Source organism: Etheostoma cragini, chromosome 11 (genome assembly GCF_013103735.1).
Source record: "Etheostoma cragini isolate CJK2018 chromosome 11, CSU_Ecrag_1.0, whole genome shotgun sequence".
Lineage (NCBI taxonomy): Eukaryota > Metazoa > Chordata > Actinopteri > Perciformes > Percidae > Etheostoma > Etheostoma cragini.
The window spans coordinates 20189854-20214543 of NC_048417.1; the positions used below are offsets into that span (position 1 = coordinate 20189854).

The following is a 24690-nucleotide window of genomic DNA, read 5'->3' on the forward strand; positions in this document are numbered from 1 at the left end:
GAACCCGAGATGAATAAATGGGAAATAAACACACAGGGAAAAATATGGCATGTCTTAAGGTCCAAGATGTATCAAAGATTATAATGTAAGCAAGGTGGTTGTGTGAACAGAGCTGGTTTGTAGTTAGTCTTGGGAACAGACCCATCCAGATAACTGGATTCATCTCACATTAATCTCTTTTTCCACTGATGTAGAATATGAGGTGAGTTGTAAAATGTGCTTTGTAGCTGGATGTGGGTGTGTGTCCGGTGTAATAGTCCTAATGGAGCTGATTGTTTATATGGTTCTTCCACACTCGTATTGTTTTGTAACATAAGAGGGACATGATCAATGGTCATCCCCCCTCATGATCCCAGTAGGTCATTTATCTCAAGCGGAGGGGTATTCAGTGAAACTAAATGTTTTTTATTGATGGTGGTTATTTATTCAATTATAACTGGATTATGTGAGAGCCGGTTTTTCAGCAATGTATTAGCATGGTGTTGAGGCACTATTATGGTAAATGTCAAGTGCTGCTCCCCTCCTGATTTGATAAGAATGGATTTTATTGCACACACACACACACACACACACACACACACACACACACACACACACACACACACACACACACACACACACACACACACACACACACACACACACACACACACACACAAACACACACACACACACACACATACACACTCACATACACACACACACTTCTATACCATCCACACTATTAGCTGGTTGTTGAAATCATTGCTGAATGCCATGGTATCAGCAACCACTTGTTAATAACATCCTGTTGGACGAAACTTTTTTTGTATTGTTTGACGTCATGTTTATTGCAGTCATGGGTAATACATTGCAGTTGCTAAATAGAAGCAGGCAGCTTTGGGGATATTTGGGATTTGTTTGATATTTGCATGTTATTATCCCCGACAAGGCAGGTCCACTGGCTTCATGACATATGAGTGTGAAGGGATCATTTACAGCACAGTGCCTAATTAGCATAGTATTTGGTAAGAAGTGGGATTGGAGCTTTTGAAAATAGATTTCCCCCCTGAGTTCTGCCTCATTCTACTTTTCTAATTACAGCCTAATTACAAAGTACAATTCTTATATGAGCATTTTCCTCACATCTTAATAACCTACCTAATTAAATTGCCCAAATTAAACAAAGGAATTGTAATTACATGACTAATGCAATAGTTTAATTTTTTTAAGTAAGCACATCAGCTCTTTTAGCTTCTATTCTACTATTTTTACTATTTTTCAAGTCAAGCAAATGGTATTTCTCATAATTGTTGTCATTATTTCTTCCTACAATCTGTCCACCAATCTATTTAAATCCCAAACCACATGTAACATGCTCGCTCTGTATAGCAACTCTTTTCTCAAACAAATATGTTATGTTAGGAAACAAAGTTTCTATGATGTTTCCAGATTGTAGTATTTTCTTCTTCTCGATCCACAGTCTCTGTACCAAGGACAACTCCCCTCTCACCTTCCAGGTGTGTGTGATGCCCAAGGACTGTCAGACATCTGATTGGTCCTCATGGAGTCCCTGCTCTAAGACCTGCCGTTCCCCCGACCTGTCCCCTGGTTACAGACTCCGGTCACGGATCATGACGCAGATCCCTGTTGGAGGAGGGAAACAATGTCCTGCCCTTGAGGAAAAAGAAGCTTGCCACATCATAGGAGGTTTACTTCCAAACTGCCCCAGGTAATTCTTAACAGTGTCAATTATCTTCGTATTGCCTCATTTTGAGTTCACAAATAACAATCCTCAGAAACAAAAACTTTGTTCACGGGTAATCTCCTGATGCAGATGCTTCTGCATTAAATGTCAAAGTCTAAAACCAAATAATGATTTTTAATTTTGCTACTCTGAGCTTTTCCACCTGAATGATTAAGAGATAAAGCCTCAAGGCTGCAAATATTCATGATATCATTATTGAATTACATTGTGCATATTTGTTTTGGCATAACCTCAATTACCTTGTGATACGTAGAAAAACCTAATGTACTGTTGGGGTTTTCTGACCAAATGGACATACCATGGATGACAAACCGGGTTTGACACAATCTCATTGTTTTAGGAGTGATTGAGTTGATATGGGCTTTGGCTAATATTGCATTCAGTAAACAAAGTAGTCAATAGAGAATTATTTCCCCTGCTGGTAGATGTTGTTTTATTTGCTAAATCTACATGGAGTGCCTGAGAGCAGAGGATTTACATGATTAGGGAAAACTCATTGCAGAAATTAAGCGTTTGATAGATTACTACAGGCTGTTGTTCTGGTAAACTCCTCCAATATTATTGCTTTCTGCGTCGCTGCATTTTTCATTGTTGAAAGCAAACATTTTTTTTAGAAGTTTTGAAATCAAGATAATCATGCGTCCCTCCTCCTGACATACTGTGCGAGAGGCTCTTGCCAGAGACTGCTCTTGGTAATTTGTCTTTTGCTTTGTGGGAAACAACTGCCACTGATGTGTGTGTATGCTGACACTTTTTACTTTGATAAATGCGTTCATTTATCAATTGTTTCTGAATGGATTGTAGCTTTGCATCTGAAAATACACAAACATGATGCTCCTTTGTACTTCTTAAGACATATCAAACAGCAACACCTGCAGTGACTCAATTTAACTGATGTTTTCTCATTCAAATTGCAAATTTGTGTTTTGTGTCTGTGTGTGCTCTGTCAGCTATGTGTGGAGGACTACTGACTGGGGCGAATGTCGCATCCTCCCCTTACTGAGCCAGCAGGACCGGCGGCTGGCTAACATCAGTATTCTGTGTGGAAGGGGGATCCAGACCAGAAAGACCTACTGTGTTCAAGTCCCTGATGACTCAGCACAACATCACAGGAAGGAGGGTAAGAAAAAAATGTTTGACCCAGGGCACACTGGAAGCCCATGGCGACTCAAGAGACAAACCATAAATACATTTTGAGTAAAATATGCGGTGTGTTTCGATACAAGCATAAATTATTGAAGTGAAAGTTAGCAGCAAAGCATTATGTTGGTTATGCGGGCCATGACAATTAATTAGCACACTAAAGCATGTTCACAGTGCATGTAGAGGATTCATTAACCTATTCAAGTTTACACTTTAAATGACGGGGGACTCTAATTATATCTCTTCTGTTTAATCTGTACAAGCCGGAATTAAAAATCGACACGTTGGTTATGTGCTGGACTATTTCTTGTTTTTCCTGGCGACTTGACAATAGGACGCCAGGAAGTGACTGCGCTGAGCCAAGAAATCTATAGCCATGCTGGCAACCTTGTGAGACAGTAATATTCACACCAGAAAATAATTGAGCAAGAGCACTGAAGACCAAATTACTCCCAATGAGCAGAGCAGCATCGCTGCCATCAATGTGTGCGTGGGTGAATAAGAGGCACTCTGAATGCCTTTGTTCTGTTCAGGTTGAAAAGAGCTATAAAGAAACACACCATTGGTCTTATTGATACTTTTTTCATAGATCATCATCCTAAGAATAAGAATATAAACAAAAGTAGTGCTTGTTGGTGGATGATGATACATCACAGAGAAGTGGATTAAGATCTTACCTTTTCTACAACAGTAATCTTTATTACATCAAATCCCTAATTTCCTCCTTAGATAACAAGCAAATCTCAGTTTGGCATCTTTGTGAAAATACCCTTCTTTAGGTTAACTGTTGAAAATATTTGGGACATACAATGGGTATGGCTACTAGCACTTCTAAGCAAGGCCATAATTAGGACCAAATTCTGCCACTATTGTCGCGCATGACTTATTTAAAAATGTACACAAAAACATCAATTTTACAACCAAAGTTTAAAAGTGGTATCGGTGTTAGTGTTTTCAGTCTGACTTTCTTTTGCAATTAATGTTAGGGCACGAAATCTAACTGACTAAATCACTTTAACAAGTGGGGTGGACACAACAACGTGAACAAAGGTGATAAGGCCTACTCCATTATGCGTGATTTATAACGTAAAGAAATATGGCTGAGACAGACTTGCATTGTGTTTTCACACTGGATTAAATACGGCACATCGGCCATAGTGATAGTCCCTTCCTCTGTGGGTTATGTTTGATATTATGCATTATGCTAGTATCATGCAAATACAACAAGCCGTAATGACATGTAGACATGTAGCATAAGACAGGATGCTTAATTAGAGAGGAACACAGCTCATGTCATGGTTTTGGCTGAAATGTGTCCATAGCACTGGGTTTCAAACGTCCACACACCAAAACCAATAGGTAAATGTCTTGTCAGGTTCATAAACTTGTTAGTTATATCTTTTAATCAAATACATATTGGATTTACATTCATTTACAGTATATATGACTTTAAATGTAAATGTAATGAATTCATGATTATAAATGTGTTGGTTAAATTGATCTAAATCTTGTATTTATTGTAATTTCCCTAGGAGCCTCCCCTGAACCAAATCAGTTTAACTGGTTCTGAAGCATTTATTAGTATTTGGTGCTGCTCCTAACTGAGCATAAAGGAAAGCATTTGCTGCTGTTTTTTATTGTCACATTTTATTTCAGTTTTTACGCAAATACTGAAAAAAAAAAAAGTAAACCGTTTTTTTCCGGACATTCCAGTCATTAGAATTTAGGAATAAAATATAAAACCTAAATGTGGTCATAAACTTTCTCTAGATTGAATCCCTAATGTAGGTATCACTCAGTGATGATGAGACACATCATGATGTCAAATGTGCTCTGTCATTAGCTGTGTTAACAACCCAGAGACATCGCAGGTTAACCAGGTTTCATGTGCAGCCAAAGTAAATTACTTTTTGTAATTGCATTAATATGAATAGAAATGATAAAGGCAGAAGCAACAAGGCAACCAGTGTTACGGACTGTTTTATGAACTTCACAATGCTGTGCTAAAGTGTTGTTTGTAACTGTTTGTGAATTTTATGTTTACATTATTATTTTTTCTGAACATAAAAAAATTTAAATTAAAATTTGATCACAAAAAATGCTGTGCTAAAGCGTGATACTTTTAGACTTATAATATCAATCATTAGAAGAAAAAACTAATAAAATGCAGACCAAGTATTTCATTTATCTTTTTCATTAGGCACAGTGGGTAGTTTTTAATGACTTTTAACTGCTGCTCTTTAGCAAAACACACTCTTTCTTGCCTAATAAACATAACCATTTATTTAATAATAACAAATACATTTTGCCCCATCCATATTGTTCATATACTTGATGAGTCTTGTGTGGCTTCATGCCATAGCTGAGGGATTTTGACAGTTGCTGTGGGATGCCACTTTTGCTCAGCAGAAGTGCTAGATCAGAGGTGTATTTGGACACTGAATATGTTAGCTGAACATAGATTATCAAGAACATCAAATCAACTCTTTGAACCAATGGATGTGAGGGACAAAGATCAATATGTCAACTGTAGCATTCACCTTTACCTAATGCAACCAGATGTGGCTGTACTGTATGTCTGCACTATGGAGAGCCACCTGCTCTGGTAATGTGGACAAATCCCCGTCTTGTGAAAAGGAAAATAAATATGATCTCATTCTGTGTGCAAGACTGATGTCACAACCCATTACAGGCCGCTGAGGTTTCTGTGAACTCCAAATGGTACCAGCCATGCTTAGCAGTCTATTGGTTCTGTTGTGTCTCGCCTAATATCTTTGTGTTCAGCTCCTGTTTACTCCCTTAGCCGGCCGCTGTCTTCTATTTAATATTCTCCTGAGCCAGACATGAGACGAGGCGAGCAATTTTCCTTCTGTTCTTTATTTTTCTTCCTTTATTGGTCCTGCACAAAAAAGCTTCACTGAATTTACCCTGTTTCTCACCATAATGTACAACATTTGAAACTGTAGCATTTACTAATAAATACACTCCTGTCTTCACAGTCAGAACTAAATTACATCTATGCACTTTCATCTGATGCTTCTTCATCTTCTTCACTCTCTTCACAACATCGACCACATACTTCTGTTTACATTCCTTTTACAAACATGTTACAGTACCTGACAGCAATTACACACGCACGCACGCATGCTTGCACGCACACACACACACACACACACACACACACACACACACACACACACACACACACACACACACACACACACACGCACACACACAGAAACAAACAAACACACACACACACACACACACGTCTGAGCTTGACCCTCTATATCCTTGCCTGTGATCCCTGTGTTTACGTAGTGTCCAGGCCTGTGAATGCCAGGCTGTGCGCTGGTGAAGAGCCCCCCTTGGCCGTCCAGCACTGCTCCATCCCTTGCCAGCACCACTGCCTGCTCTCGCAGTGGTCACCCTGGGGTCCCTGCCTACATGACAACTGCAAAGAACCACAGGGGAAGAAAGGTATGATGGAGTAAATTGGATGCAGAGCCACATGTAAATTTGCCAACAGCGTTTTACTTCATTGGAGACAGTAGTCATAATGCAACAATGTACAGAACATGTTTTCAAAACCAAGAATAATTAGACTATTGTAAGATATTGGTGATAAGTTTTCCACATGGCACCTCCCAGCAACAATGGCTGATGCCATAACTAAGTTAAGAGAAAAGCTAAGCGAAGATAACTGCAGACCACTGTTAACACGAGTTATAATCAGCTAGCTTATGTGCAAATTAGATGGCACATGATAGCTGCTGTAGCAAGATGTAACAATCGATCAGGGAATTATTTGAAATGCCAAAAAGAAATGTTCCAAGATGTGTCATCCTTCCAACTGTCTTCAATAGCAGACTACTGTCTTTTCAGAATCATGTTTCACAGATGGATGGACAGAGTGATGGAGACAGTCCATCCAAATGATACTACGGATTGCTAGCTAACAAGCTGATGTGATTTGATGTTGAAACTAATAATTGCACAGATGGGCCAGTGGTGAAATCATAAGCCCTCAGTCAAAAAACAATTTACTGTTGAGCTCTATTGCAGACACTGTAGCCATGTAGTACATTTACAATCAGCTGTTCACAGCAATTATTGTTGCCTAGGGGCTAAGTACCTTCAATATGTTCAACAAGGGGCTTTACACTAACCTTGTTTAATACATTTAGCTTTGCACCGCATTTTCAATGTCCAAACAGTAGCTCGCGTTCGTGGCTGGTGAAGGCTAAGAGAGAGAATGACAAAGCAAGACAGCGATGTTGTTTGAACAGAAGAGATGCATTTTCTGGTTGAATTGTAAATTGTTTGTTGATAAGCACTTTGAAGGAAGATTGTGATAGTTCTCTGAAAGAAGACATTATACGTATAAACCACAGCTGGCGAAACACAAAAGAGAGCACACCTCAGTTCTCAGTCCCTGGATTGATGAAAGGAGTTACAGCAGATAAGATGCTTCCTTGTGTGCGTGCGTGCGCGCGCAAGGTGTGTTTTAATGTCCTCTCTGGTGCTGTAAGAATGTTCTTGTCTTTTTTCACAGGTGAATGCGTGTCATATCTGACTGCTTTAGATGGGCTACACATTGTGTGTGCAGTGTAGTGTGAGTGTTTTCAATCGGTGGAGGAGCTGTTAGTGTGTTAGTGCTGTGCTAAATGGCATTGTGACCCCATCTCTGCTGTGAGTATAAATGTGCATGAAAGCCCCCCGGGGAGCGACTGAAGTGTGGATTGTTCAGGTCAGTGCCCACACTCTCCAAGACTGGATCTCTATGGGATGAGCCAGCTCCTTGCACAGACAGTGTCATTAATAGATTTCAAGAAGTGAAAAACACAGCATCTGTTGTTTCCCACAGGGCTCTCTTGTGGCACCTTATCTTATGATGGCATTCATAAACATCCAGAGCCCACATCTGATAGAGTATGAAACCACTAGAACATCATTCGCAGTGATCTCCGTGGCCTGCGAAGCAGTGAACATTCATTGAGTAACAGGGCATTGTTATGATCCTAGTTGTTCACGCACGGTCCTTGAGCTGCAGAGTATTTCTTGCACCTATTGAATGTACACCTTGCCTTTATGTTTCACAACATCAGAATAAACTGTGATCCGTCTCTAACCGACAGGCCCGCGGGGCCCCAGGGTTCAGGTAGAAGAGCCAAGCAGCCAAGATGCTTATACCGGCCCAGCTTTGCTCTCCGGAAAATTACAAATTTAAATTGCCTTGCAGTAGCTTTATGTGCTTTTCACATTTTGTCATGTTATCTTGTACTATCACATTTTGCAGCTATGTGGGGAAATGAATTGAACACGGGAGGTTGGTGGATAGAATTTTACTAGTGCTTCTACTTGATGTCTTCAAGCTGAAAGGAGGGGTTTGCTAAAAAATGCTGGATGGCCCTTGTTTCCCTGACTTAAACCTGGTATGAATAAACCTTTCAATTATTAAAATCCACGGGGGCATGCCCACGCCAAATAGTTTTTTTGTGGTTTGGATGTGAGTAGCAGTAAGTGCTCTGGGCAGTACTGCAATCGATCCAAAGTGTCTGTGAGAGCACTCTCGGGCGGCACCGCTCGGATCGGGTTCCTGAACTGGCGTCTCACAACAGTAGATGGTCGGGGGATGTAATTTGTCCAGTGGGCATCCTGGGGTTAGACGGTTCCACCTGTGGAGGGGGGGAAAAATTGGGACCTTTCTGCCAAGTCAGAGCTGTGGCAAAATGAGCATGGCTCAAAAAGTAAAGCTGCTGCTGCTCAAGTGTCGTCAAGAATTACTCAGAGACGTGCTGGAAGCTGGAAAAAGCATTTTTATTGCACCATTTTTCATCTAAAAGAATATTTTTCTGTGTCATCAGAGAAGCGGAAGACCTCAGTAGTTGATAGAGTCTGTATATTTAGAGCATGGGGTGTCACTCAGTATAAACCCTTTTATGGAGAAACATATATTTAATGAAAAATCCTGCTTTGAGAGAATCAATGTTTTAGAGCAGGGAACATGAATGAAAATATGAGCTAATAAGTCAATTGATTGGGTAATTGGCTTAATGATAATTAATTATGATTTGTCAAAAATGTTATTGGACAATATGCTAAGCACATATTCAAACCATATTTAGAGCCATTTATTGTTCTCGTCATGTTACATATCCTTCCACTTCCATTGTCATTTTCTTTTTCGTAAACATATCCTCCAACATTGTGTCTATGGACAGATGATTGAAGATAATGAATTTAAAAGCTAACCAGCCAAACTAAGATGTATTAAGGTAAACAAGCCGACAGTACTGTAAAAGCTGGAAAATTGCAACTCCATGGCGAATTCTTTCTACACTTTCTATTTCTATTCTCTTTTCCATAATAACTAAAGGCCCACAGTGAGGTTTTGCGCAGGCGAACTCGAAGAACATTGGCACAGCAAAAAATTGTTTGCGTACTGTACATAAATAAGTACTTTAGGCACAAACTGGTCGGAGGGTATCAAATGCATACCAAAAGCCGCTGCACCTGGTTTTTCATTACGAGCTGCCTCAGATGAAACCTGTCTTTTATGTGTGGAATCAGGGGGAAAGACTATACCCAGTTCCAATCCCGGCTTTTCTTAGTTGTAGTTCAATTTTATTCTATTTTTTTTATTATATCAAATTATAACAAGAGTCATCTCAAGACACTTTACAGATTGTTTTACAGATTAGGTCTAGACCACACTATAATTCACAAGGACCCAACAATCAACAAATGATTTTCTTTTTCACACTAAACCATCGGCCTTGGAGTTTATTTTAGTCTTATTAAAACTAAATTACATCTTTGGAGAAATCAAATGTGTATATCTTCTTCTTAACTATTACTGGAGGCTACTATATATTTTAGTTGATGATTTTTCCATACCGATACATGCACATTACATGTTTCAACACCTTAAAACAACACAATGTTGGTCTTTATTTAGACAATTACTATGTGCTGGTTTTTCACTTTCTTGTGAAACAATTTAACAATTCAAGGATGAATTTGTGCTGGAATGTTATGATGGATTTACTTTTTACCACTACAGATATGTTCAGTTTGAGATAGTGTGGAGCCAGTGCACACCTCAGCTGGCAGACCCCAATTTAGTAACGGAAACAGTGGCAGCAGTATAGAAAAGTCAGTGAGACTCAGTAATTGGAGAGGCAGGTGTCATTGTGGAAGGCTTGCCAACCACTGTAACTTGACCTTAATCAGTCACACCTTCCAACTTTTTTGAAGGACCATCTCCTTTGCCGTGCCATACGGCTCATTATTTTCCTCACCCTCCTCTTGTATCTCTTCTCACTTGGAAAATGGGATCCAGGCAAATATCTTTTTTATTGTATTTTTTACTTAGTTTATCAATTAGTCCCACCACCCCATGATATGTGGGCTCTGGGATATGTAGTGCTTTCTAGGCTAACCTTTTTAGTTTTTAGTTTCCTAGTTTAGTTACTGAGACACACTTTTCAAGTTCAGCAGCTTATTGGCATCTTTCACTAGTTTTTATTTTTATATGTGTGCTCATTCCATGTGTGTATTTTACCATAAACTACGGTGACCAATATCGCATTGCAGAAGGAAGCAACACCATTTGAATGCATGAGTAATACATAGCAAAATATAGACCCCAACAACTAGACAATCCAACAAAGAGTCTCACAATACCAAGGTAGCCTAAATAGAAGCTAATGAAATAAAACGTAAAAGAATGTGAGTTGAATTTTCCAACCTCTGATCGTATCACAAAAAAGTTTAATGAAGTTTGCATGAAATATGACAATGCCAGGATTCTTGTGGTGGATAAAGAACCAGGTGATGATCTACATATTGAGTCCCCAGACTGCCTGGGGAAACTGATGGGACTGAGAAGGTCACAAATTCACAGCAACCAGGTTTTAGGTTCAATCTGGCTAATTACCAACCCAAAATCCTCTCTTTGGTTATCAACTCTTTTACAGCAGTTTCATAAATCTACTATACATTTAACTTCATTATTACAAAGCCAAAATACAATTAATTTACCTGTGGAGAACGTAGACAAGGATATTGGGTCTCAGTCTGCACCAAGCTATTTAATAGATCATACTGTGGACAGCTCCTGGTGCTGAAATTGAGTCATATAAGTAGATGTAGCACTTGTCTCTCCATTACAATATATCTCATTCAGTGTTAAAAAAAAGGTGAGCAACTTAGCAGTTGAATAACAACACCTACATGCGCAAGTTTGCGGGTCCAAACGGCATCCGCCCCAGGGTCTTGAAGACCTGCGCCAGTAAGCTGTCTGGTGTTCTGCAGTAACTCTTCAACCTGAAGCTGAGCCTGAAGAGGGTGCCGCTGCCGTGGAAGACGCCCTGTCTTGTCCCAGTCCCCAAAAAGTCTACTCCATTTGGCCTCAAGGACTACCGCCCAGTGGCTCACACATCCCATGTGATTAAGGTGCTGGAGAGGCTGGTCTTGGCCTACCTGAGGACACAGTGGAAATCTTCTCCGGGCCCTCTACAATTTGTAGATTTCTCCAGTGCATTCAACACCATCCAGCCTCTTCTACTTGGTGAGAAGCTTCAGCTGATGGGTGTTGGTGCGTCCATGGTCTCCTGGATCACTGTCTACCTGACAGACAGACCACAGTTTTTCCGCCTGGACCGTGTTCTGTCTGATGTGGTGGTGAGTGGTACGGGGGCTCCACAGGGGACTGTGCTGTCTCCTTTTTTGTTCACCTTATACACCACAGACTTTCAGTACAACTTAGAGTCATGTCACTTACAGAGGTTTTCTGATGACTCTGTAGGTGTTGGGTGTATAAGGGATGGACAGGAGGGGGAGTACAGAGCGCTGGTGGAAGAATTTGTGGAGTGGTCTGGTAAGAATCACCTGCTGCTCAACATGAATAAGACCAGAGAGATGGTGATTGACTTCAGGAGGAAGGGAACGGCTCTGCAGTCCCTTTGCATCCTGGGAAGAGATGTGGACATGATGGAGTACAGATACCTGGGTGTCAACATCGACAGCAGGCTGAACTGAAAAATCAACAGCACTGCTGTTTACAAGAAGGGGAGGAGCAGACTCTATTTCCTGAGGAAGCTGAGATCCTTCACCGTGTGCATCAGAATGTTGGAGATGTTCTACCAGTCTGTTGTGGCCAGCGCTCTGTTCTCCTCCGCCATCTGCTGGGACCGCAGCATCGGAGCCAGCAACACAAACAGACTGAACAAACTGATCAGGAAGGCTGGCTCCGTGATTGGCTGCAAACAGGACACGTTTGAAGCTGTGGTGGAGAGGAGGTATCTGAACAAACTGTTATCCATCAGGAAAACCCTGACCACCTTCTCCACCCCACACTGGTGCAACACAGGATCAGCTTCTCCAAGAGGCTCCGACAGCTTTGATGTCGCACAGACCGCTACAAGAAATAATTCCTACCACAGGCTATAAAACTCTTTGACACGTCATCACTGGGTGCTAAATAAGACTCTAAGACATCACATTACTGCACTAAATGCAACCTGCACAATTGTTTTATTTACATTTTAGCATACTATTTAAGCAGTTGCACATTTTGTGTTCCCATCCTTTAAATATTCAAATCAATTTTCTTATACTTTATTCCTATTATTATTATTATTATTATTATTATTATTATTATTATTATTTCATGTATATTTCATGTATATTGTAGGTATGTGCAGTACATTGTATCCTAGTTTTTCATTTATAGTTATATTTTGTGCTGTGTGACTGATTTTGCTGCTCTAACACAATAATGTCCCATTTTTTGGGGATCAGTGCATATCTATCTATCTATTTATCTAAAAAGAATTACAACAACATGATATTCCCTTCTGATAACAACAGTTTTGCTGTAAAAGGGAAAAAATCCATGATGCAATGGCCATGTTGCTATGGTGCCTGGCATGGCCAAACAAAAGTAAAATAGAAACAGACTCCTCCACCCTTTCAAACGGTTTTCATGAATCCCCCATTAAAAGTCCATGGTCATCAGAGATGCATGGGAGCTTAAATTAGGAGGTGCTGCTGCTGACTGTAGCATAGTTGATGAAAAACCTCAATAACAGATCACAGAGATAATTTCCTGTAAAGTCCACATCATAATACTGTTGTATGGATTGGCTAGGAGGGGTTCTCTATACTTTGTGTGTGACAGCATGCTCGCTGTTGTACAGGAATATCAATTGCTTTTTCTGACAACCTTTTCCTGTTCCCTTCCACCCCCCCCTCCTGTTCTCTGTCAGGTTTCAGAAAGAGGAGGAGAGAGGTACTGTGGCAGTCCAGCAGTCCTCCGGAGACCTGCCCTCATCTAGTGGAGTTCATCCCCTGTGAGGATCCTGCCTGCTACCTGTGGCAGGTCCAACAGGAAGAGAGATGCATTCCCACTAAAAGCTCCTGTGGTCCTGGAACTGCAGCCCAGAATGTGACCTGTGTCAGCGCTGAAGGTACACGCCTCCATTTGCATCCAAAGGGAATAGGTTGCATCAAAATTAAAACACTCACTCACACCGTGAACATTTTCTTGGTAGTTCAATTTGGCCTTCTTCCAGCTACTAAAGGCACGTATTTGACACGTTTTGATCTTCTAAGGCAAGTCTTGCCAACACAGGGAATAAGGATATTTTCCAACTTCTTAAACTATTCCTTTCAAAATTCATGAATGTCATTGTCAAAATCACAGTTTGCTGTACAGCTCTCAGTGATAGTTTATGTGTTTAGATGTAAAATGATTACAGAAAATTACAGTAGAAATAAAGTATTTGATTCACATTAAAATGTATCTGTTGTGATTGAAATGACAGTTATGATGATTTGCGATTGCCTACTATTAGTACAAGCTCATGTATTGTTCTTATAACTTAAAAAAAGGTGGTAACCCTAGACTGCAACATAAATTAGACTAGATCTACAAGTAGCAGTATTATTCATCAAGGCCATAGTAAAGCTATCAGTGCTGTGCTCCGGACACGTAATGTTATTAGTAACAATGTGATCAGTAACAATGGTATGCATGAACTATCAGGTAGGAATGTGATCCATTGTGCTCAGACATAGCCGCACGTTGGGTGATAGAAACATCAGCGTTAACGAAGCATGCATTATTCATGAGAATTCATCAGCGAGTTTATGGGCACAGAAATTGGACTGATTAAAAGTCAGAATCGTAGCTTCCTACAAAGCATTAATTGCTAATCTCCATAGATTATAAACCTAATTGCACCTTTTTTGTCTGTGTTTTATTATTCTGTCACAATGGATCATGTGTATGTTTATCAGGAAGGCAGTGGAGGGTCCAAATGAATTAGCCAAAGGAGAGCCTAATGAGTTTTGACAGGACAACTAAGAATGCAAGCTTTGGCGGGTTTGTGGGAAAAGGCTTATGAAATAATCTGCGGCAGATATATTGTTGGAGAATGTTGACAAGTTGTTAACCATTGCTTCGTTAATTGGCTCATTGGACTTACCATTCAAGCACTGTGAGTTATTTTCCTACAGAGTCAGAGCTTTGTCAAGGCCAGGTTGTTAAGTGATGCAAAATCCTGTAAGAAGCTTGTTTTTATGCAGTGGGACTATACAGCGGCAATATACTGTAGGTAAAGACTGAAAGCATTACAAAACAAAGAAGTATAATTCACAATCTCACAGCTACTATTGAAAAGCCATGGCAGGATAATTATTTCCACTTTAGATACATGTAATTTTTTCCAGTGAATGGTAGACTTTAAATGGAGTTGAGCTGAACCGGTTTTGGAAAAACTGTCAAACTGTCATCACATATGAGGTCTACTAAAACATCGAGCTTTTCATAAATACATAAAGCAAATGCTGAATAATTTAAAAATGTTGAAATGCTGTGAGACATAAAGAATTTTCTTTTTTAATTTTAGATGTTTGTTATGAATTGTTCTGATATGACTCCGATGAGAAAAGAGAAAAGTTTGGCAGCCTGGCAATCTTCGTTTCAAGGATTTGACACTGCTAATGATGTCAATTTTTTATTCCAATAAAATGCACCATTGAACGTGCTCAATACACTTAAAAAAACCAACACAAGTATTTTTCTTAACACCAGCATTGCTGTGTTTTTCTTATAATGAATTGAATGGTGGACAGATGGAAAAAAATGATTAGATGGATAGAATATGTTCCTATTATTATTATTATTCTCAGTGACCCCCTTTGATCATGGTCAAGTTTTTACTTTCCTTTACTGTCATGGTTGACATACATTCTGTAGACCTCGGAAAAAGCAGCCTCTAATTGCTAGTCATTCTGCAGATTCAGACTCAACACGTTCAAGCTGTCCTTCTCATCTGTTACACAAGTAAAGATGATGGACATTTTGTCTATGCAATACGGAATTGTTAAAAGAAGGCAGACATGCTTCTCCCTTGGGAAGAAGTCCAATGCTTTGCCAGTCTGAAGTCTCATGACTTTGATGTCTGGGTTTTTCAAAGCTGAAACAAGTTCTACTCACAAAAGATCCCCTATCAAACGAAAACAACTCTTATGAAGGAAAGAAAAAATGAAATATAAATAATTTCAGTTCAAACTTGTACAACATCACAGTAAATTACCTGCACGATGAGCAGGCCTCCTACCCTGCTCTCATCTGTCCCTCAGGCTGAATGAGAAATGTAATTAGCCAAATAAAGAACATAATGGCAAATACATCTAACTCACTGTGAATACCACTTCACAATAGTACTAGCACACTCAATATTTTTTACAGATACAACAATCTTTGTACCATAGTGGATGAATTGTTGAAGATAAGTAACAGTCCTCTCCAAAAACAAATGCAGCAATGGTCATCGGTTCAAACAGTGATTTCATTTGGACCAGTATGTTTTGAGATAAGAACAAAATAAAAATTCTACTATAAAAGATTTAATGAATTCTTCACACAAGCTCAACTGGTTGTAAAACAAATGGCTTTCTATTTCCATTTTAATACCAGAATTTGGAGGGGCTATTTTCCTCAGATAATCTCCCACATTACCTTTTTCCCACCAATTTAGGAAAGTATTACATAAGATTTTAGGAAAATGGTCAGAGGACATTTTGCTGGCTTATATATAATGCTTATTAAAGTTTAATTAAATCAAAAAGTTAGATAATGTCAGTTCAAAAAGGTGTTGTAGGTTGACAGTTACAATTGTAGTTTTGTAGAAGTGATTAGAGCTGGACTTACTCAGGAGAAGACTAAACTCAATACACAGTTTTTAAGGTAAATTGTATATTTTTAGACAATTAAGGACTGTTATGAACCACCACTCATCCCTGACATTTTTTACCGTTTTTGTAAAGGGTTTTCAATAATATTTTACAATTCTGTGAAAAGTGCAATAGCAGTCTGGAGCTGCTGTTGCAGGAATGTTTAGACTATGGAGAGTAAAGTACCTGCACAGCCACTGTTCACATCGTTTCAATCATTTTCACTTTTAAGTGCTAAAAATATTTGACAATGTGAGACAAGCGGGGAGGAGCAGGAAGTACGAGTTAAGGCTGAACAACATATCATTTTTTAAATTGTCATTGCGATACAAACTGGCAAAATATACATGTTGCAAAAGATTGTGACATATGGCAATAGAAACTATGGGAATTTTTATGTTAGTTGAAAGAATAATATCAGTAGAAATATGCACTTTAAAGTGTAACTGTCATCTTTTTTTAGTGATGCCTGTAATTGTCAGTTAACTAAAAGATTGTCAGAGAGGATTTCCTATTATTTGTTTTAAATTCATAAAGCAATTTTTTGTTGTTATGGAAGGTTGGTGAGTTGAGGACCCAAAATGCAGGAAACTGAGGCGGAAACTAATCTTGGTAATTTAATGAATCCAGAAATCCACAAAAACAGAAAGAATCCTGCAAACAAGCAGGAAAAAAACAGGAACCAAAAATAAAGTCTAAGTAAAAACAGAAAACACAGGAATGCTAACATGACCCAGGAAGACTAACAAAACAGTATGCAGTGACCCTTCAATGATCTGACAACGGACAACCACAAGACTAAATACGGACGGTAACGAGATAACAAGAGGCAGGTGACACAAGGGCTGGGAAACAGGTGGAAGACATCAGGTCATCACAAGAGCGGGCAATCACAGGAAGTAAAACTAAAGACAAGACAGCACAGAAAACCAGACTATCAAAATAAAAGAGGAAACAAAATATACAGACAGTCACAAGAGACCACAAGACAGAAACCACAACTAGACAAGGGAAGGGAGCAACCAAGGACTAAAACATACAAGACCAAAACATCACACAATCGCAAGGATGAAATATATAAAAAAATATAAAACCACAACAGTTTTGTTTTAGAAGAATAAGAACAAAGTACATTTCCATATCTGTTAATTTATCGCAAGGAAAAAGTTGATGCAATATTCAACGTCATCACTTATCACACATTTTCCTTATGTGGTGCAGCCCTAGTAGGAGTGACATACCTGCAAAGATGAAAGGATTGTTTACAATAATCGTATGTGTTCCCATGGCATCTGCACACATTTCAATAATAGCAGCTTGCCTTCTAATCATAAATAAATTAGCTGACATACCTGTCTCTTTAAAAAAAAAAAACGATTTGAGTTGTGTTTGCTGGGTTCCTCAAGGATGTTTGAGCTGGAGTTCCATTCGGTTTATGGAACAGAATTGAAAGGTTTCTGGGGAAGAAGCACACAGGCCCTGTCTGCAATCCAGCTCATCTTGATTTGTATATGAAGGAACTCTCTGAGTAAGTCAGTCAGACGGGGCCCATTGCCCTGGTTTAGTTTCACTCTGTCCTCCTTTAAACCAGAAGCCGTTGCTCTTATTTACCTAAAACCTGCCTTAACCCTGCACCCAGTCAAAAGAAAATTCATGCAGTATTTGGAGCTTTTTGGATCATAACCTCTGGAGTCATTTACCAAACTGAATCTTAAAGGTCCCATGGCATAAAAATGTCACTTTATGATGTTTTTTAACATTAACATTAACAAGTGGCAAGAAATGGCGATAGGTGTAAACCGAGCCATGGGTATCCTGCTCTGCCTGCTGTAATTCTGCACCAAGGCTGAATTTTGGGAAAGAGACTTCAGAAATGGTTTAGGAGACAACTAAGGTCTTTATAAAAGCATCCAGAAAAAAACATTTCATGGGACCTTTAAGTTGATATCAAAATACAGTTAAAAATGCGCATTTCACAAACTGGCTTGTTTTAGTGTCTTCTGTTAATTGGATTGCGTTTACTGACTGTTGTCTAATGTCTTTTCATTTCTATTTAGTTGAGTGGAAGTCTTATGAAATTGCTCTTCAAATAAATCTATGTTTTTTACATTATGCAACAAGATCAGGTTTACATCAGCTGCTGAATGTTGAGCTATGTTTCACAATGTGTTTAAATGGTGAATTCTGACAATGCTGTCTGGGAAAGACTTTGGTTTTGGGGTTAAAATCCTTAAAGAGACACCTCGTCAATTTTCCTTTGCAGAACATACACATACCCAACTTGTATTGATTGCCCAAGGCTAAATGGTTCAGTTTAGTGTCAGTGAGTTTACAAATGCTCCCAGTGTGCAGCTGCATTGGATGAAGATATCACCCAAAAAATTGTTTTTGTTGATGTTAACATATGTTTACACCCAAGTGGAATAGGTGTTTGAACTGGCAGGTAATATTTAAGATTGTGAACTTTAATTAGGCGTCCAAGAGATATGGAGTGTTTTCTCCACTTTACTCCTTGATTGAGTAAGCATTTGGTTTCCAATATCACAGCATGAAACCACTTCGCATTTCAAATCTTAAAAGCTTGTGAAGTTGTCTGCGGAAAGTTTATGGTGGGGATTTAAATTATTACCTATGGCTGCTCAAGCAATCAGAAAGCATCTTCTATCACCTAAAGCCCAACTTTTATTGCTTAGCAAATGCATACGGTATTTCCTAAAACCACTCAGGTATAGATGAGATGGAATAGACTGGCCCAGGGGTGTTTAAAGACATTTTGGGGCTCAGCCAGGGCCCAGAGTAATCTACCCCTGTGAAAAAACCTACTTTTCTGTGCATCAATCTGGTGTGTTACACACTCTGGACACACTTTTAGCTGTCTTGTGTTTATCCTTCTCCTCACCTATTTCCTGCCATCTTCCGGTCCTCTGTAGGTTGTGTGGATAAAAGACACTGTCCTCAAAGAGTACAAAAAAACATTAGTAGATGTATCACTCCGACTCAATCAGGGTTTCCAAAAATGACGATGACTGGGAGTTTTATCTGTTAATACGTGATGAGTAAGACTTATAAGAGTGGATTAGCTGACAACTCTGGCATTATCTCAGTGTGAGATTTAGCATTTTCTGTAGCACAAAAGCATTGCATAATTGAATTTCAGATTGTTTGGCCCTCTGTGTGATATCACAGTGATCTGTTCAGTACCATGGGTAATTGCATTTCCTATCACCAATCCTGTTGAATCTTTTTTATCTTTCTATATCACTCCAATTGTAATCTTAATCTTTGAATTTACTTACTGTTTTAGAAGAATACAATAATGCTCTTTATATTCAAAATGTTTTATGAAATGAACTGTTATGGGGTGGAAGAAGGACCAAAACGCAGAGTAGCAGGAGGAGTTTCCAAAGGTTTATAAACCAAAAACAGAGCTACAAAGTCCCAAAAAAAACAGGGAGCCAGGGAGAACAAAAAGCCGTAGCACGAGGGCTGGGAAACTTACGGGGAAAAACACAACTGGAGACGGTAGGGAACGCAGAGCGGGATGACAGGGAACACGGGCAGGAACACAGGCAGGTAAACGGCAAACTCAAAGGGAAAAGGCAGATTGGAAAGAGAGAGAAGAGAAGAAAGAAAGGGAGAAAAAAAAATCAAAGAGACTTTCAGGAGCAGGTAAAAGGACAAGGTGTTGAAAGGCAGGCGAACAAGAAGGATCTGACACAAGGTAAAAGGAACACATGGGTACATACAAGAGGTGAGACATCAGGTGAGTCACTTTAGGGCCAGGCAGGACAATCAGACAGGCACGAAGCAAAGCTAGACAAGACTAGACAAGACAGGAAACCAAACTATCAAAACAAAACAGGAAACAGAACAAACAGGCACTTACCAGGGAATCACAAGACAGAGAAAACCATACAAGACCGGGAAGAAAACTAAGAAACAATCACAAGGAGGCAAGAGGGGAAAAATAACCCCAATAAAAAACCCCAAACCATAACAATAAACCTTTCAATGTTTAAGTGAAGAAGGAATTGTGTTAGTCTAAAACGTAGTTGTATGTTGCCATAAAACGTTCTGAGTGTATGCATTTTTATTTGCCTGTTAACTTGACTGAGTTATGACTAATAATAGGCAAATCTTATAATGACATCTTATGATGAGTGTTAGATCATTATGTCCGATTAGGAAGACCCCTTGTATCTCATCATGTGGCATTCACGCACAGACTAAAGTTTTACAATTTTAAACCATGGTATTTGCATCTTTAAAAAACACAATTTTAATTCTCATGTTTGTTAGCTATGCAGATAAGGAGTTGCCTTACGTGCAGTTTTGAGCTGGAATAAAATAATATGGCATCTTATACAGGAAGGATAATGGGCACTTATTGAATATCCTTATTACTTTGTTGGGCTTAAAACTATGGAAAAGTGCTGTGTTAGCCTTACCCACTTGCCTTTTGCCCCAGGCTTAGTAAAGTTGTTTTGACAGCTCCCATTCTCTGCACAGCGTCCATTCACACCAGAGTAGTCGGCCCCATTTCCCGAACTAACTACCAACCACAGGGCACACTGACTCAAACACACTAGGTGCACCTCTGACTGACAGCTGACATGACCGATTTAACCTCTTATAGATGCATGTTGGCGGACCTTCCCAAACCAACTCATTTCTGAACCACAGTAACTCAGCAGCATGGTTACCATCAGTCTGAATTATCTCTCCTTGACTGGTCAACAACATTCAGAAGATCATGAACTCAGAAAAGCAGTCCTTAACTTAGCTGAGAGACTGTTACTGACGATGAAATTCAGAAGTTACATGATTGACAGGTGGATACAGCAAAAACATTAATTATTGACCCAATTTGTCAGAGGCCACTTTGATGTTACCAGTGGCTTTGTCCAATTTGCCTTGTTGCTTCGCCTGCCAGCTTTGTCTTAAAAGCTGCCCACGCAGAGTGGATATGATTATTAACTTTTAAGCAAAAGCGAGGACTTCTTTTTTTTTTCAACATGTACCTGAACAATAACAATGAAGAAGATTAATTGGTGGGTGGGCGAGCAGAATCGAAATCATGTTGAAATTGCATGCAGGAGGCAGTGGTATTATATGTGAGTAAGAGCCCCAGCTACAGATCCCTGTATTAATAATGCAAAAAGACCCCTAGGGCAGCTATCTATTTGCACCACCATCCCCCCACATAGTATCCCACACACACACACTACATGGATACCCAAGTTAAGTATTTGGATTCATGTTATCATACCAATTTTCTTTAGGCGTTATTTCCAGGCAAAGCTTTGTGAGTCTTTTGTTAGTTTAGTTTGCAAACATATTCATTAGGCCTCGAGCAAAACAGTTTAATTACTGCTTTCCTAATGTTGGCAATGATACCTCTAAACAAATCTTTAAATATGCTTAGAGCACACGGCAATGTTAGGCATGACCTTGCATACTTGTTTAATGTAAAGGTCAAGGTTGTAATTGCAAACGTCTTAAAATAGCCTCATATATTTTTTTCATTATAGCCTTATTACTGATTACTAGGGTTAACTAAACATAGATGGTGTTTGTGTTCTGACAGCCTTGCACCAGTTTGTGCACCAGTACTGTATGTGAGGTGTTTGCTTGCGTCAGTTCTTCTTCTGGCATTCTTGATGAAAATATGAAGCCTTACAACAGTATGCAGCAGGTAATGACCTACCATATGTTTCCAACAACAACTAACCAGCCATGGTATTGTTTTGTACAGTAAGCACAGTATAAATTAAAACCTGTTGAATTAAAAAATTCATTTGCATCTCATTTAGTGAATATTTGGTGGAAATAGCTTTCTGAAAATTGTATCATTAATATTGTTTTAACATAATTTTCAATGTTAGGTGTTGATTTATATGGTATATAATGGCATGGCATATAATCCTTCAGGTGTTTCCTGAAGGATTATATTGTATAGATAACATACAGTAGCCATGAGTTGCAATGCACACATTTGCATAGCAATGGATATGTGACTGTCCAATGTACTGAATGTCATTTGGTTCGGTTTATTGCCTGCTTACTTTTCATGGTTGATGAAGTTCTTCAAATAGATCCAAATTTCAGGCTTTGTTACATTCTTATGTGACAGCTCAGAGAAACCATCGGCTCTGTTTCCCTGCAGTAATTAACACAAAATATAGGTACAGTTGTTTATAGACATTTGAATGCAGAAATATTACATATATCTTTAAAGTGTTAAAACATTGTCTTTCCGTATCTCAGTGTCTTTTTCTACAGTCCAAGTGAAAAAAATGTCTCTTCTCCCGGCAACAGATACTGTGAAACTATATAGATGGTAAATATTCAGTACTCCATGTTCGTCCCTCTGAGTGTGGGTCAGAGGATGATTTAGAATATCCACGGTGGGTCCGTGTTTCATTTTTTGATCACTTTCTGTAAAACCTGGACACCTGAAATAATTACCTGGGTGGGAGCTATGGTGAGCCAAAACAATATATTTCCCACCGCTTAAAATCTCACTGCCAGTTCAGAACAATTATGTAAAGTATCCGCATACTTCCTACTCAAGCGCTGCCGCCTCCTGAGCTATTTGGAGTTGGTGTAGTTGCAGATGTGTGATTCTAAATATATATGTATGCATGTGTGTATATATATATATATATATATATATATATATATATACATACATATGTATGCATTGAAATAGTCCAACCTACTAGTAATTTTTCCACATCCTGGTTTGTCAAGATTGGTTGCCAAATTTCTTAGGTGTAAGAATGCTGTCTTGGTCACTTTGCTAATGTGAGCGTTGAAGCTTAAATCTGAGTCTAAAATGACACCAAGACTTTTCAGTTCCAAATTGGTCTGATGAGCCACATCCCCAAGCCTATTAAAAAGTGTTTCTCTCTTAAATTTAGGTCCTAACAGCTGTATCTCTGTTCTGTGTTTGTTGAGCTTTAAAACATTGTCATTCATCCATTGTTTTATTGAGGCCAAACAGGCAGTCAAAGATGATAGGCCATTTGGGTTGATGGGCTCATGAATAAACGCAAATTAATCACACATTTTTATCTGTTCTAAATGTACTCTAAAAGGGATATTTTTTAAGTTTTTAATGCTCTTATCAACATGGGAGCAGACAAAAATGCTTTCTTTATGCAAATGTTTATTATCATTGCAACAATCCAAATCAATGACAAGGTTAAACTTACCTCCATCATCATCAACCCATCCATGAACTTCCTTACTATAGGTGAAAGTGTCACTACTACCGAAAGATGGGAGAATTATTTTTCGTTTGTTATCTTCAACTGCAGAACACCTCCATCTTATGTCCATGCATCCCATATAATAGCCTGTGGGACTTAATCATCTCCTCAAGCAGACTCACTTCTCCTCCTGTATCCACTCCAGTTACTTTGATAGCTGTAGATCTCGACCCTTTAACTTAATGGCCAAAAGGTTGTCAAACTCCCCCGAGTCGTTCACATCTATCTGCTGAGGCGAGACCTATGTTTGCTCTCTCTACTGCCCTCCTATGCATCAATGGTATTCCTTCAGAGAAGACAAAAAAGACAAATTGATGACAAATCTGCCCTGGGGTTGTTATTGTTCAACCATATTCCATGATATAGTGGCAGAGTTCAACCAAGTTAATGATACTGCTGTTTGTGAGTGTGTATCTAAAAAACAATGCTTTGGCTGCTGCTGGCATTGTTTTGACATCAGGATGACATCCCTGTTTCTATAATTGATCTCTCTCTCTCTCTATCTCTCTCTTGGACAGAAAGACCTTTGAGAAATCTGTGACACTAACTCTGACAGGGGACAGAAATAAATACAAGAAATGTTTTTTGTGTAAACAGTAACAACAAACGGTAATAACAGCAACATTTATTGCTTGAATATTTTTCTGTAATTTCAGTGTTTAATCACACACTGAGAGAGTCATTTTCATGGACGTGCCGTAAAGAGAAAAGGCTCTGTCTTTCCTGTAGCTCTTTCAATCCTAAAACAACAGTTAACTGGGAGCTTTAATAAATATTTCATAACATGACTGCAATATGAAGGCTGAAAGATAGCTTTTAAAACTAGCTCAGAATACCAATGGGATGGTATTATGGCATTTTCTAAAACACCTGCTTGGTTGCAACTGTTGTTGTAAAAAAAAGGAAATACTTTTCTTCCAAATCATTTTTTTAACTAGGAAAACTTTGCCAGAAAAAAGCAAATTGTATAATTTTTTGGTGATTAAAAATCCATCAGAAAAAAAGATCATAATGACAAAGAAATTACAAATCTTATAATAACCAATTCTTAAATAAGTACTTTCTACACTGACATAGAGCTCATATAGACCTTCTTAACTTGTATCATATTGAGATATGTACGTTATATCTAGATCAAGCCAGATTACGTTTACACCTGGCATTGTGTGAGGAGCTGCCCAGTATGGCTAGGATGGTGGTAGGTAGGCAGACTCAAACATTGCACGTTTCCAGAGGTGATTAGTTTATTTCCATGGTCTGCATTACATGGATAATTAA

The 24690-nt window shown here is 38.9% G+C and overlaps 1 protein-coding gene across 1 annotated transcript in view; it reads left to right on the forward strand.

The window, feature by feature from the left end:
• thsd7ba (thrombospondin, type I, domain containing 7Ba) overlaps positions 1 to 24690 on the forward strand; it is a 178357-nt gene that overhangs the window by 91411 nt on the left and 62256 nt on the right. The window contains exons 5-8 of the mRNA XM_034886070.1: positions 1463 to 1711; positions 2698 to 2867; positions 6212 to 6370; positions 13165 to 13365. Coding sequence (XP_034741961.1) covers positions 1463 to 1711; positions 2698 to 2867; positions 6212 to 6370; positions 13165 to 13365 — 779 coding nt within the window. The remainder of the gene's footprint in view (positions 1 to 1462; positions 1712 to 2697; positions 2868 to 6211; positions 6371 to 13164; positions 13366 to 24690) is intronic.